The 13,754-nt window shown below is 37.5% G+C and overlaps 1 protein-coding gene across 1 annotated transcript in view; it reads left to right on the top strand.

Moving 5' to 3' along the window:
- The window catches only part of LOC129274152 (corticotropin-releasing factor receptor 1-like), a 37,882-nt gene that overhangs the window by 13,486 nt on the left and 10,642 nt on the right, over positions 1-13,754 (top strand). Inside the window, exons 4-5 of the mRNA XM_064108661.1 lie at positions 414-526; positions 3,601-3,781. Of these exons, the coding sequence (XP_063964731.1) occupies positions 414-526; positions 3,601-3,781 (294 nt within the window). The remainder of the gene's footprint in view (positions 1-413; positions 527-3,600; positions 3,782-13,754) is intronic.

Raw genomic sequence — 13,754 nt, 5'->3', positions numbered from 1 at the left:
AGGAGGCCCTCTATACCCTCAAGGATACGATTTGTCACCTTTACTCTTCAGAAAAAGCACATGTTTTAAACATGGTTTTCTACATGAGTAGCATAAAAGCCATGGGATAAAAACTTGAAATAATTATTGGCATCCCTCAAGTACTTGGAATTTGATAATGAATTACTATTTAGACAAAATAGCGCTAGAAACATGACATATCTATTTATCAGTGACACCAGGAAGCACTTGAAACAAAACGTCAAAAGGACGGGGGGTGGGGGTAACCCATGATAGCTTGTCCCTCTTTTAGTGCTCCGTGAGTTTCGGCGCTTCTATCTTTACATTATCTTATCTCGTTTATCATTTTATAGATCAACTTATCTTTGTTTTTACCTTGTAAATTATATCTTATCCAATCTTGATTATCTTAGGAACAGCCAACGAGTCCTACTTTCTACCTTGCTCTCCGATACGTTTACCTGATCGGCATCACGCTGTCCCTCGTTCTTCTTCTCATCACCCTCTTCATATTCTGCTACTTTAAGTAAGTCCAACTTCCGTTTCGTTGGCCATTAGACAGGCTTAGATTTGCGACACAACTTCGACGACGAACCGGACTGGTCAAAAGTACTGCTAAAGGCATGCGCAAGTCAAGGTGTATGGCTGTTGTGCGCAAGCACAATATATTTTGTGCGAAATAACCGCGTGGCAAAAAGTTGTGTCGCAAATCTAAAGCAGTATTTTGATACGCAACGGGGCAATTTTTCACAAAGAGTTTGACTAAGAGAAGTGCTTAAATTCTTTCTTTCTGCCAGAACAATCCAAAGATACAAAATAATTGATTGATTAGTGCTATACAGTGCGTTTCAGATATCCAAAGCCCATTAAATTTTGTAAATTTATTTTGCTTGAATATGAGAGAGGAACACCTCAGCTTTCCAGTGATACCATATTTGTACCATTTGTGTCACGCATGACCGGATTAATTGATGTTGAAGACGACAGGTGCAGATACCACTTTTTCCAAGTTTTTGAAAACTTGATGAAAGGGTAGAGGCAGATGTAAATACTTTCATAGATGCCTGAGTTGGCAACAATCGTTTGATTTGACCCATTTTCTTCCAAATGAGTGTGGATGGACGAATGTACTTGCAGATGATTAACGAGGATATCGTACCACAGTTGGACCAACATTTTGAGAGACAATTTCGAGGATGATACACTTTTTTACAGGCATCTTCTGTAGTTTGGTGGATTCAGGACAGCGCTCCTGCCCATTGTCATGAACGTTCCAATATCGTTCAAGGTAGACTCAGAGATGGAGCTCTTCGGACATCGAGTTGTTGCCCTAAACCATGGCATTGACTGGCCACCAAGATCGCCTGACCTCACGCCCTGTGATCATTTCCTTTGTGTTTGTAACTCCACCCCAAGATCTTGATGATTTGCAGGGTCGAATTCGCCATGAGGGGGATGCTTTGCGCAACGTTCCTGTAACGGTGGGACGAGCTGTCCAAGATATCATTCCACGCTACCGGCTTTGTGTGCAAAGGAGATGAGGACATGTATAAGCTGTGGGTGAATAAGACATTAACCTTTCAATCATCATTTCAGAGAAATGCCTTGGCTCTTCATTCCAAAAATTACTTTGAAAAACATTTATTCAAGCGCACATTTTAACCACTTTACCAAAACTTGGGAAAAAGTGGTATCTTCACCCAGCGGCGTAACAGGGGTCGGTGGCCAGGGGGGGGGGGGGGGGGGGGGACAAGAGCCAAAAATTTCCCGGTCATATCATGGAACAGGCAATGGCGTCATAAGGCAAACATTTTGAGGAGACGATATGGCGTATCCTGCAAATATATATATATAAAAGCGAGCGAGCGAAGCGAGCGAGCAAAAATTTTTGACATTTTTATTGCAAAAATCAAATTTTGTGATAGATAATGTTAAAAAGTTGATATCATATTTCACCCTCCTCTTTTTCCTTTTTTCTCTCTTTTTTTGTACGCCACGGTGAACAGGATTTTTGTTATGATTGTGAGCATCAGGGCGAATCTCTATATGCTCGAGGGGGCCGAGTATGGCGCTTCTGGCAATAAAGAGCTTAATATAGGTCCCGAGCGAGCGAAGCGAGCGAGATAAAAAAAATCACCTTTTCATGAGAATCTAACATGAAGATAGATTTTAACGTGATATTCAGAAAAATATAATACACTTTCCTTTCTTTCCTCATTTTTTTTTGTTTGGTTGTAGAACTTTTGGGGGCCATGGTCCAAACTCATCCATATAACAGTGCTTTATGGGTGGGGTCCAGGGCAGAGCCCCGGAACCTCTTGATATCAAAGCCATTTTGAACCTTATAGATGGCCACTTATATTAATCAAATTGCGTGTATATTTATATAGCTTTAACACAACACATAAATTCAATGCAGTTGTGTATCGTAATCATCCAAATATTGTGAGGGGCACACCATAGCAAATGTGTGAAAATTTGTAAAAAGCCGCCAGCGAGCGAAGCGAGCCAGAAAAAAAATGGCCTGTTAAAATGGAATTCTAATTATGTGATAGATTTTTACATCATTATAGCAAATATCATGTCATGTATTTTTTTTCATTTATTTCATTTCGCTGCCTCCTTTATTTTCTTTTATTTCCCCTTGGCTGTGGAACCACCCCCGGTACGCCAGTGCTTCAACGTAAAGCTTAATGCAGGAAGGGTCCATATAGGGGCCCGTTATAGAACCCATTAAAGGTTACAGATGAAGAGCCCCAACTGCACGGGGTCTTGACTCTTGGACAGAACCTTTGGAGATTTAGCAAGTTTATGATAGACTTTCATACGACATTATGCTATATACCATCCATTTTTCTTCCCGCTCGTTATCTCAATCCTCGGCAGCCCGGTAGTGTACGTTATCTTGTCCCTATTCTTTAATTTCCAATGTAGATTTTGGCTAATTCCATTCTGCATTTATTTCCCGCTTTTGTTTGCCTTTTTGTTATTTTAAATTTATTTCCCTGTCTTACTAATCATGCTAATGTATTTGTATATCGGGGCGAATTGTTCTTTCTCACTTGTTCTTTTTTCTTCCTTTTCCCGTTATCTTTCCGTTTTCCCTTTTTTATGTTTTTTCTTAGTTTTCTTTTCCTTTCCCCTTTCCCCTTTCTTCTTTCCTTTCCCTTTCCCTTTATTCCCCCTTTTTTTTCTTTTTCCCGTTTTATTTTTATTTTCCCGGTGAGCTCCGCCAGGGGGGGGCAGCTTGCCCCCCCTGCCCCCCCCCCCCCGCCTGTTACGCCACTGTCTTCACCTTTTGTCTTCAACCTGAATTAATCCGGTCATGCGTTATACACAAATGGTACGAATAGGGTATCAATGAAAGACTGATGAGTTTATCTTTCATATCCATACAGAATAATTTCACAAAATTAAATATGATTCTAATACCAGCCCTCTAGATTTGGATTACCTTTTTTTCTGAAACGCACTGTATAATTGATATTACCTTTTTAAACAGACATAACTTGGGCTTTAGTTTCACAAGTTACTATTTTTTCATCGATTTATTCTACTTTCGTTATTGCTCAGTTTGATGAATTCCTTTTCTTTTTACAGGGCGTTGCAATGCACTCGTATTGCCATCCACAAGAACCTCGTTGTATCATTCATCTTTAGATATATTTTGATGATATTACAACTACAACCTCTTCTTACCATGGATTACAGCACTGAAATTCAGCTAAGTTCGTCAAATTTTCAAAATGACAACAAAAATGACTTCGTTCTCCATAAAGTAGTAAGTATATACGGTATTTTGGCTCGGACGTAGTGCATTGATAGGGAAATGGCTAACATCAAGACCGGTTTCACTGTAAAGATACATCTATGGTGACGTAGCAATCATGGCAATTACCATGGTAACAGGGCTCAGCTTCCTATCAAGGTTCCAATGGTAGTTACAATAATGACCTGGGGCCGATTGCACGAAAGGGTCTTTCCAAGGACCGTCTTTCGTGTCGCCCATCTTTTATGATGCGCTTTTAACGGGGTGTTTCTGAAATTTATGATTAAAAAAATGAAATTCGTTAGCTTGGTTTTAAATCAAATTTTATACAATTTCATGAGATATCACATCATTTTATAAACAAATATTTTGTTTATTTTATGTTTATTCTAACGGAAGAATAAAATATGTTTGCAGATAATTTATTTGAAATTCGTTTCACGTGGCGCATCATAAAAAATGGGCGACACGAAAGAAGGTCCTTGGAAATACCCTTTCATGCAATCGGCCCATGGTCTCCGTAGTTTGCAAGTCTTGACGAATCAGGCCTCAGCTGCTTAGCACACATCACACCAGCAGTATGTGAATTTTACGCTTTTATTTAATTTGTATTGCATACTGTTGAAGAAGAATTACCTTGCTAAAAGAATATGACAATCATTTAGAAAGAAATTTACTTTTGTATGAGAGACGCATTACGGAGACTGAATTCGAGATAAAACATATAGATTGATCACATATATGAGTTCAGCTGAAATATAAACAATTTGTTTAATCTTATTTTTTTTACAAAAGGCCATGATTGGAATTCTGTAAATAGCTCTGAGATTTAATTTTCAGATGCATTTGCTTTCTTAAAGGTGAAACTCACCCGGTCGTGAAGTTGGATTTGATAAATGAAATTGAAGGAAATTTATTAATGACGATTTTAGGAATAATTGATGAATTGTATAAAAATAGCAGTTACCTCATATCATGCAATGTGATATGAATTCGACAAAATAAAATTTTGTCAGAATTTTTTTAGTCATCAGGAATAAAAAAAAAAATCGGATTTAGATGACATTACACATTTGGCAGCTGCTGTCATGTGGCGTCACTTAAATAGAAATCAAACATTTTTTTTTCTTTGATGGATTTCTTTAACTGTTTGGTGATATGCTTCTGCTCTTTCTCTGCTTTTGTGAATCCAGCTTTATCCTATAATCCCAGTTTTGTCGGACGTGGGCAAATATTGGATAGATTATTCATATATTCGTGGACTTTCAGCTTGAGATCCAAAATAAAGGGATGGCTTTCAAAGTTTTTTTTTTACGTGGGAGAGAGAGAGTATCGGCAACGATTAAAATTTATTCCCTTGTATCTGAGGGGGTGTCTGCCTATGGGCTAAGCCGTCTCAGTTTACCGACATGATGGGTGATTTGTACTGCTTCGTCGTTTTTTATCATATTGTTTGTTTCTTTAATACCACCGTAGAATTCGCTGATACCCAACGCAGCTCAACCGTGCACGAGGGCAGCCGCTCTCATTGCTTGCCCGGGTATCGCGGCGTGTTGGATTCCTGGATTAGGTATCTGTGGGGCGTAAGATTGATTGTTTGGCTTTGATACGGGTATATGGTCCATAGCCTCTGTTTTGCATTTTCTTTTCTTTTGGACGCCCATGTAATGTTTTATACAACTCCCCTTAACATCGTATAAACGTAATCGATATTGCTTATTGAGTTACGGTATCGTCCATCTCATAGATCATTCGTCGATTGTCCGCTTCTAACCAGATATCATTTGCACTCCTCCGCATGTATCAAGGGCTCATGGCTAAAACAGATAAAATAAGAGAGAGGGAAGGAGGTAGATAGATAGATAGATAAATAGGACAGAGAGAGAGAGAGGGGAGGGGGCATAGCCCTTTGAATCCCAACATCGATGTGTATATAATGACGACAACTTTGTTTTTGTTTACAGAGATTGTAAAAAATATTATTATTATTATTATTCAATTCGAGAAAATGGCGTCATGTCTTGACCGAATTTCCCCAATAAGAAATACCCTTGCGCCGCTCCAATAACAAAATTAATCATAGCTTATTTATTTGAAATATGCTAGCACTAGCCATTAAAACATTTGCTTGAAAAAAAAATCTTTTTAGTCTGTAACTTGTTCGTAATTTGTTGAAGATCCGTGTTTTCAACTCTTCTGCTCAGTCCCATATGATGCCTATCATTTTCGCTGCCCCTTTCCATTATAAATTTCACTGTCGTAAAATCAGGGAGAGGGGGCATCTCGAAGGGGCTATTTACAATATAAATATAAGGCCAATTTTTCTCCATTGAGTAAGAGGGATGTAAAGAGATGAACTACCTCAAATTCACCTTTAAAAACTCTTCTTTCGTTCCTTCTTCCTTTCGACTACCTGAACATTATACAGTTATAGGGAGGTGGTAGCCCCCACCACTTTTGACACCACCCCTGCTTAAAATTAAATGTTTCTTTTCCCTCTCTCTCTGCCCCGAATCAAACTATAAGCAGTTATTAAGATATGACAAAAAGCCCTCGACAATAGATTACAGAAGGAAAATGATACATGAGCTTTACACTAAAGACCACATACAAATTGAAATTCCAAGAATGAAACATCAGAATTCCCCCGATTATTTTTACTTTCAATAGTTAAAAGTCACAAATTTCCAATACCCAAGCTCTTTAGAAAGCGCATAGAGACGTCATCTTATATTAAGCGCCATAGGCCTATAGGAATCGAATTGTTTTTGGTATTAATTTGATTGAACGTTCATGGTTATTCTCGTAGGCCCACGTTTCACTTGACAGCTTAAGCTAGAAACATCACAAATTTCTATCGCCTTTAGTTATCGTTTAAAATACAAAAAGGAGCTGCATCAAATATCCCAATGGCCCTGGAATGTATATCATCCTGCAGTTACCATGGCAACTGAAAGGCAAGCTTTGGAATGGATTGGTCTTTTTTGTTTCTTATCATAAGGTGTCAACTCAGATCATGCAGATAGTGCTCTCAATTTCATCTCTTGCTTACGCATAGAATTCTCATTTTTTTTACTTTCCTAAAATTCCCCCAATGCCTTCTATCTTTAAGTTAAACCTCTGTTTAGGCCTAGTTAGATGTCGAGCGATAAAGTCCGTCAACTATTTTGGAGATGTTCATAGCTACGATAAGACGATGGAAAATTAACTCTCAAATAAAATAAGCATGTACACTCTAAAAAATATTTTGGTAAAAGTGCTCCATGAGGGTAATTATGTGTCCAACCAACATTGGCCATTTCTTTTGGGCATTTTTATTTATCCAGTGTGTTGAAAAATTTTCCGATTCTAAAGTAATTGCCACTTACTTTTGTTTTTACCTTACTAGACAAAATGCCTCCCGCATCGGGTAAAATACTGCCCCAAATTGGTTGGACACATACAGCGGCGTAACAGGGGTCGGTGGCCAGGGGGGGCAAGAGCCAAAAATTTCCCGGTCATATCATGGTATGAACAGGCGTAATGGTGTAATGAGGCGACTATTTTGAGAAGGCCAGATACTGCGTATCGGGCAGAATTCATCTTTTTTTTTTAAGTTGCGAGCGAGCGAAGCGAGCGAGCAAAAATTTTGACCTTTTTTATACAAAAATCAATTTTTGTGATAGATTTTGACATGATATCCAGACAATAATATATTTCACTCTTCTCTCTTTAGATTCCCTTTTTTGTGGTCTGTACGCCACTGTGAACAGGATTCTTTGCAGCAGTAGCGTGAAGAGTAAAAAAAAAAACGAGGGGCACAGTATAGCAGATGTGCTAAAAAGCTGCTTTATATAAGTCCCGAGCGAGCGAAGCGAGCGAGAAAAAAATCACCTTTTCATGAGAATCTAACTTTGAGCTATTTTTTACATTATATTCAGTAAATCAAATCATATTCTACACTTTTCCTTTGCTTATCTTTCCTCCTTTTTTATTTTTGTTCTTGTTTGTAGAACTTTTTGGGGCCATGGCTCAACCCTTCCATATGCAGTGCTGTGCGGTTGGGGTCCGGGGCGGAGCCCCCGGAACTTCTTGATATCAAAGCCATTTAAATCTCGCAGATTGCCGCTATTTTAATCAAATCGTGTGCATATACAGAATATAGCTTTTACACAACACATTTATTCAACCAAGTTACGTAATGAGCCAAATATTTTGAGGGGGCAAAACATAGCAAAGTTGCCAGCGTGCAAAGCAAGCTGGAAAAAAATTGCCTATTGAAATTAAATTCTAAATATGTGATAGATTTTTCCATTATATTAAGCAAATAACACATTTCATTGTTTCCATTAATTTCATTATAGTCGTTGTCTCCTATTATTTATTTTATTTCCTCTTGGGTGTGGAACCAAGACCCCCCCCCCTCCCCCGCGCCTGTATGTCAGTGATTGAACGGGGGGCGTTATAGAGCCATTTGAAGGTTATAAATGAAGAGCCCCTACTGCGTGGGGTCTGGGGCAAAGCCCCGGTAGCTTATTTGCATAAAATTTAGCAAGCTTATAGCACAATGTTGTTTGCAGTCCATCTTTCTTCCCGCTCTTTAATTTCAATCATCGGCAGCCCGGTCGTGTTATTATTTTGTTTTTCTTGTCCCTTTTTTTGTTTTCCAATTTAGCTTTTGACTAATTACATTCTACTTTCGTTTCCCGCTATTATTTGCCATTTTGTCATCTTTTAATTTATTTCCCACCGTGCTATTGCATTATATAGGCCTATTTTGGAATGATTTGTTCTTTCTCAAATGTTCTTCATTCGTACATTTTCCCGCTTTCCTTCCTTTTCCATTAAAAAATGTTTTCTTTTCACTTTTCCCTTTCCTTTTCCTCTTTTCCTTTTCCTCTTTTCCTTTTCCCCTTTCCTTTCCCTCTCTTTTTCCCTCCTTTTTTTCTTTTCCCCGTTTTTCTTTTATTTTCCCGGTGAAATCCGTCAGGGGGGGGGGGGCAACTTGCCCCCCCTGCCCCCCCGCCTGTTACGCCACTGGTCACACATAATTACCCTCGTGGTGGTAAAAAAAAATTACCCAATATTTTTTACAGTGTACAGTTGACGCACTTTATGCGCGTCGACCATCATTTACTCATTCAATTACTCCAGTATAAGTATACATTTATACTATAAAAAAAAACCACAATTTTTATTTTTGTCAACTCTTAAATAAAATATAATCTAATATGGCACACCTTATGCAGAAACTATTAGATAAATACGCTTCAGTCGAAAATTACGCAAGATATGCAATTTGAATAAATCGGGGGTATTATTGCACGACTTTTGGGGAAAATATTTCCCATTTATTTATTTTCAATTCCATAATTTTGGTAGCCAGTTTACCCCCCCCGATCAATCCTACCCCTGCGCAACTTTGTTTAATGCATCATATGTCATTGAACTTCTACATAATTATGTTGCTTTTGTAAGATTTGCTTTAATCTCCACTCTATCTACAATTTTTGACAGACAGGCGGTGAAGGATAAGTGGATATCTTATCTCAACTCCAGACCTGCAACTCTCTATTTACCTTTTAATGGATTAAAATATTTTTGGTATTCAGAGATATGGGGAACATTTCATGAAGACTTTAGTCAGCGATTTCCAATGACTAATTTCACCCAAGCCAATCAGATGCGAGGATTTACAGGAGCTTATGACAATACTCAGTGAAACCCACTACTTGATTCTGTTTTATGAAATGCTCCCCTTCCTGCTTCCAATTGTTTACCATATAGCTAATATAAAAAGTTTTAAGATATATACACTGTAAAAAAAAATTGGGTTAAATTTTTACCACCACGAGGGTGATTATGTGACCAACCAACCAATTTGGGCAGTATTTTTACCCAATACGGGAAGCACATTGTCCAGTAAGGTTAAGAAATAAGCAGCAATACTTTAGAATGGGCAAAATTTTCATCACACTTGATAAATAAAAATGCCCCAAAGAAATGCCAAATGTTGGTTGGACACATAATTACCGTCATGGAGCACTTTTATCCAATACTTTTAGGGTGTATGCGCAGTGTGAGACGAAGCTTGGAAGGTAAATATCAAAATATTAAATATATAACTATATAAATTAGAGGAATATTAAAGTACATAACAAATTAAATGAATTGATTAACGTTGAAATTAACTTTAAATACCTGAGCTGTATTAAACAACCATTTGTTACTTGTGCTTGTGAATTCATTGTAAACATGAAACCCTGAAAAAAATTCATTTGAAATCATTATCTATTGCAAAGAGACCGGAAACACCATCCCAATTTGATTCCATACAGATCATGTTGTAATTAGAATCACAAGAATCGGAATCGCATGATGTTTTTTTTAGTCGCAGATAATTAAAATGACTGCACGGGTTGATTTATTTTTTGTGGTGTTTTTTTTAAATTCCATATATTCTTCTGTGCACTCTCTAAATGTAAAATATCTAATGTGGTTCCTTATCACACCTTAACCCATTTTCGAGTGAGATTTGTATCTTTCTAGAGTGGATTGTACCTCTTTTTTGAGTGAAAGTGTCTAAAGAGATGCACAGTTCACTCCAGAAGGAGCTATAATTCACTCTATATTGGAAGTGCAGTTCACTCCAAATGGATTGGTCCCTACTGTCACACCGAGAGGAGTATGCACTACAAACACTCTGGTGTTGATTTAACACCAGCCCGGAATCTATGTATGTCCACACCAGAGAAGTGTTAAACAACACCAGTTTAGTTTTGGTCTAACACCAGATAGGTGTTAATACAACACCAATTAGTATTAAAACAGCATCGGTTTGATTCCAAACTGGTGTTGTTTCAACACTTCTCTGATGTGGACATATATAGATTCCGGGCTGGTGTTAAATCAACACCAGAGTTTTTGCAGTGTGATTAGGGACTACATGTAGATTAGCTCTTTTACATTTAGAGACTAGTCTGCTTCCTACAATCCTTACAATTCTTGCAGAACATAAATATGAACATCAAAGTTCCTAATTTTTTTTGTTATTTATGTTTATTGCTGTCTTTGAATAAACAAACCATAAACGATTAACCTTTTCTTTATCTTGCTACATCAATCCACATCAGTGTCCTTTCTTTGTAACTATTTGTCTTTTTTTTGCAATATCCATCCTTACTCTCGTAAAGAAGTTGACAGATTATTGCACGCTCTTGGTGTTGATAATACTGATTGACTGATGAATCCGCGTAAATCATTGACCGGATAATTATATGTTAAATTGAAAAAAAAAAGACACTTAAAGCTCAGATTGTCAATCTGTGGTTTCCGTCGACGAGTTCAATGACGATTTACTGTTTGAGAATAACCCGGGAATTCCGTTGACGTCCACACTCTCTCCATTTTTTTCCAATGTCCTTATCTATCTTCTTTCTATCAATCTATGTCATTCTTTCGTTCTCTACCCCTATATCTATATATACACAACAAAAAAAGTAAGTCCCCCCTAAATCAAATTGCTGTAACTTTTGAACGGAATTATTTTGAGATATGATATTCCGTAGGTGGTTTACTACACTCATTGAGCAACTCCCGGGGAAAAATAAGATTGATCGGTTGCATCATGCATGAGTAATTAAAGATTGAATTAAAAATGACCATTTTTGAAAGTCACAAGAGTCGTTTTTCAGATTGTGCAAATACAAAGTTGGGCAAATGTCTTTAGGTGAATTTTATGGTGTTATGCTGTTTTACTATCCATCATTTAGCCACTCCACACACAATTTTGATATAATATGTTCATGGTTGAGTGAGCATAATGTATTGCAGGGGCCGCGGAAGCGGGGGGGGGGGGCTGGGCGGGGAGCTTCAGCCCCCTCCCCCCACTTTTTTCCAAAAGCATGTACAAAAATGTAAAAATGACCATACGATTGTGATTTTTTGCATGGTCAGCCCCCCCCCCCCACTTTGAAAACCCTTCCCCGGCCCCTGTATTGTGACGTATCATCATAGGGGTTTATGGTAGTATCCTCTACAACTTGTTAGATCATGTTAAAATTTGAAAATGTTGGTGGCTCCCCCGATTATAGGCCCCTCCCCCATTTAAAAATTCTGGACCCACCACTGATTTGTCCATAAATTAAACTGATCATGAAAAATTGTTAGGAAAAGAATACATTTATGCAGTATAAAGAGTAATCATTCCTAAGTTTTCGAATGTGCTCGCTCAACCATGAAAATGTTTAAAGTTCGGAAAGTGTGTGGTGATAGAAATGATGGATGATAAAAACAATAGCAATTAAAGTCTTATTTGAAACCGAATTTGCCCCCAATATTCACTTTATTACCCTTTAAAATGAGTTTGCGACATTTAAAATACCAATTTTCCTACTTTGATGCGTGCTCACTCATCCATAAATAAACAAATCGATTTCATTTTTGCACATAATTCTGCCCATAGGTTGATAAACATTACTGCCAAATGACATTGCTAAAGACAGCCGTGAAAAAAAGTTCCACCATATTGAATGAGGGGTTACTTATTCTTAAACATGTGCACCCATAATGTACACAAGTCTATGAGAGACGAAGTCAAAATTTTAACAAATATGAAATGAGGGTTTTTTTCATGGACGGTTTTTGTTACTTCTGCCAATAGTTATTTCATGAAACTTCGTACATGGCTTCAGAGTAACACTATCCAAAAGGCGCGCACACCAAAATAACAATTCGATACGACACAGAGTGGGGCCAAGGCCTTGATTTTTCTTCTCATTTGCATAATTTTCGAATATTGTGTGCTCACTGATGCATTAAACATCGGGATTTTCATAAAAATCAAATCAAATGAACTATGCAAGGAGGTTTTTGACAGATATCCACAGTAACAAATTGCATTTTTTCCAATAACATTAAAAAGAGCTAATCGCATTCCACATGTTCATTCAAGCGTGGATATTTAATTAAACGCCTTTGAATCATTGAAGCAAGTTAATTGGTCATGAACATAACAAAAAAGTTGAGAAAAGATAATTTTCAGTTCCCAAAATGAACCAATACTTGCCTATGATATTTGAAAATCGTATTTTTTTTTTCAATAAATGTTTATTGAACCGTGAAACGATGAATATTGTTGAAGAAACTCTTCCAAAACTAACTGTCATCATATTCTATCATTTTTATTGATATAAATGTGTAAAAAATCAAATTTAAGCAAATTTGGACTTGTGTTTATTCAACCGTGAAATTTAGCCAAAAAAGTTGTATCGTCTTTTAGAGGGTACCTTTTACAAGCCTTCTGACTATTTTTTATGATGAGAATGTGGAATTAGTTCCAATAAAGTGGAATCAAAGTCATGATATTTGGCTTGTGACTTTTGAAAAGTTACATTTTTGCCTTCTGACGGTGCTCACTGAAGCATGAAGTGAAATACGTCCATTAACGTTTACTCAGAGGGTAGCTTATAAAATTACCTACACGCTCATGTAAAAATATATTAAAAACTCGCATTGGTTCGGAAATTATTGATGTTTGTTTAAGGGGGGACTTACTTTTTTTGTTGTGTATATTTATATAAAGACCTTTCGAGATTGGAAGCAAGCACACTCGCACATCCTCCCATCCCGCACACAAACTTTACTTCTAAACGAGGACTTAAAAAAAACGAGTATTTAACACACTCTGCGACACGCATTCCTAAATGCGTCATGCATGTGGAGACGCGCCGTGTGTGTGTAAAATAATGTACTGTGATATTAGGGGTGCGCAAAAATTGGGGTCATTTTTTGTAATACTTTAGTGCCATCTACATCCGAATGGAAGCTATTTGAGAGACTGAAAAAACAGGGACTGTCCCGTTTTTGGAAAGGTATCCGGTTAGATAGCGGAGTATCACACTTTCGTCCCCGCTTGTTAAAAGTGATGACAAGTTCACACACCCAAACGCGCACGCCCTCGGTCCTCACCCTGACACACATGGTACATCAAAATAGAATTACATCA

This window comes from Lytechinus pictus, chromosome 13, assembly GCF_037042905.1.
Source record: "Lytechinus pictus isolate F3 Inbred chromosome 13, Lp3.0, whole genome shotgun sequence".
Lineage (NCBI taxonomy): Eukaryota > Metazoa > Echinodermata > Echinoidea > Temnopleuroida > Toxopneustidae > Lytechinus > Lytechinus pictus.
Note: the sequence above shows the minus strand (reverse complement) of the source record. Positions and strands in the feature narration are given on the sequence as shown.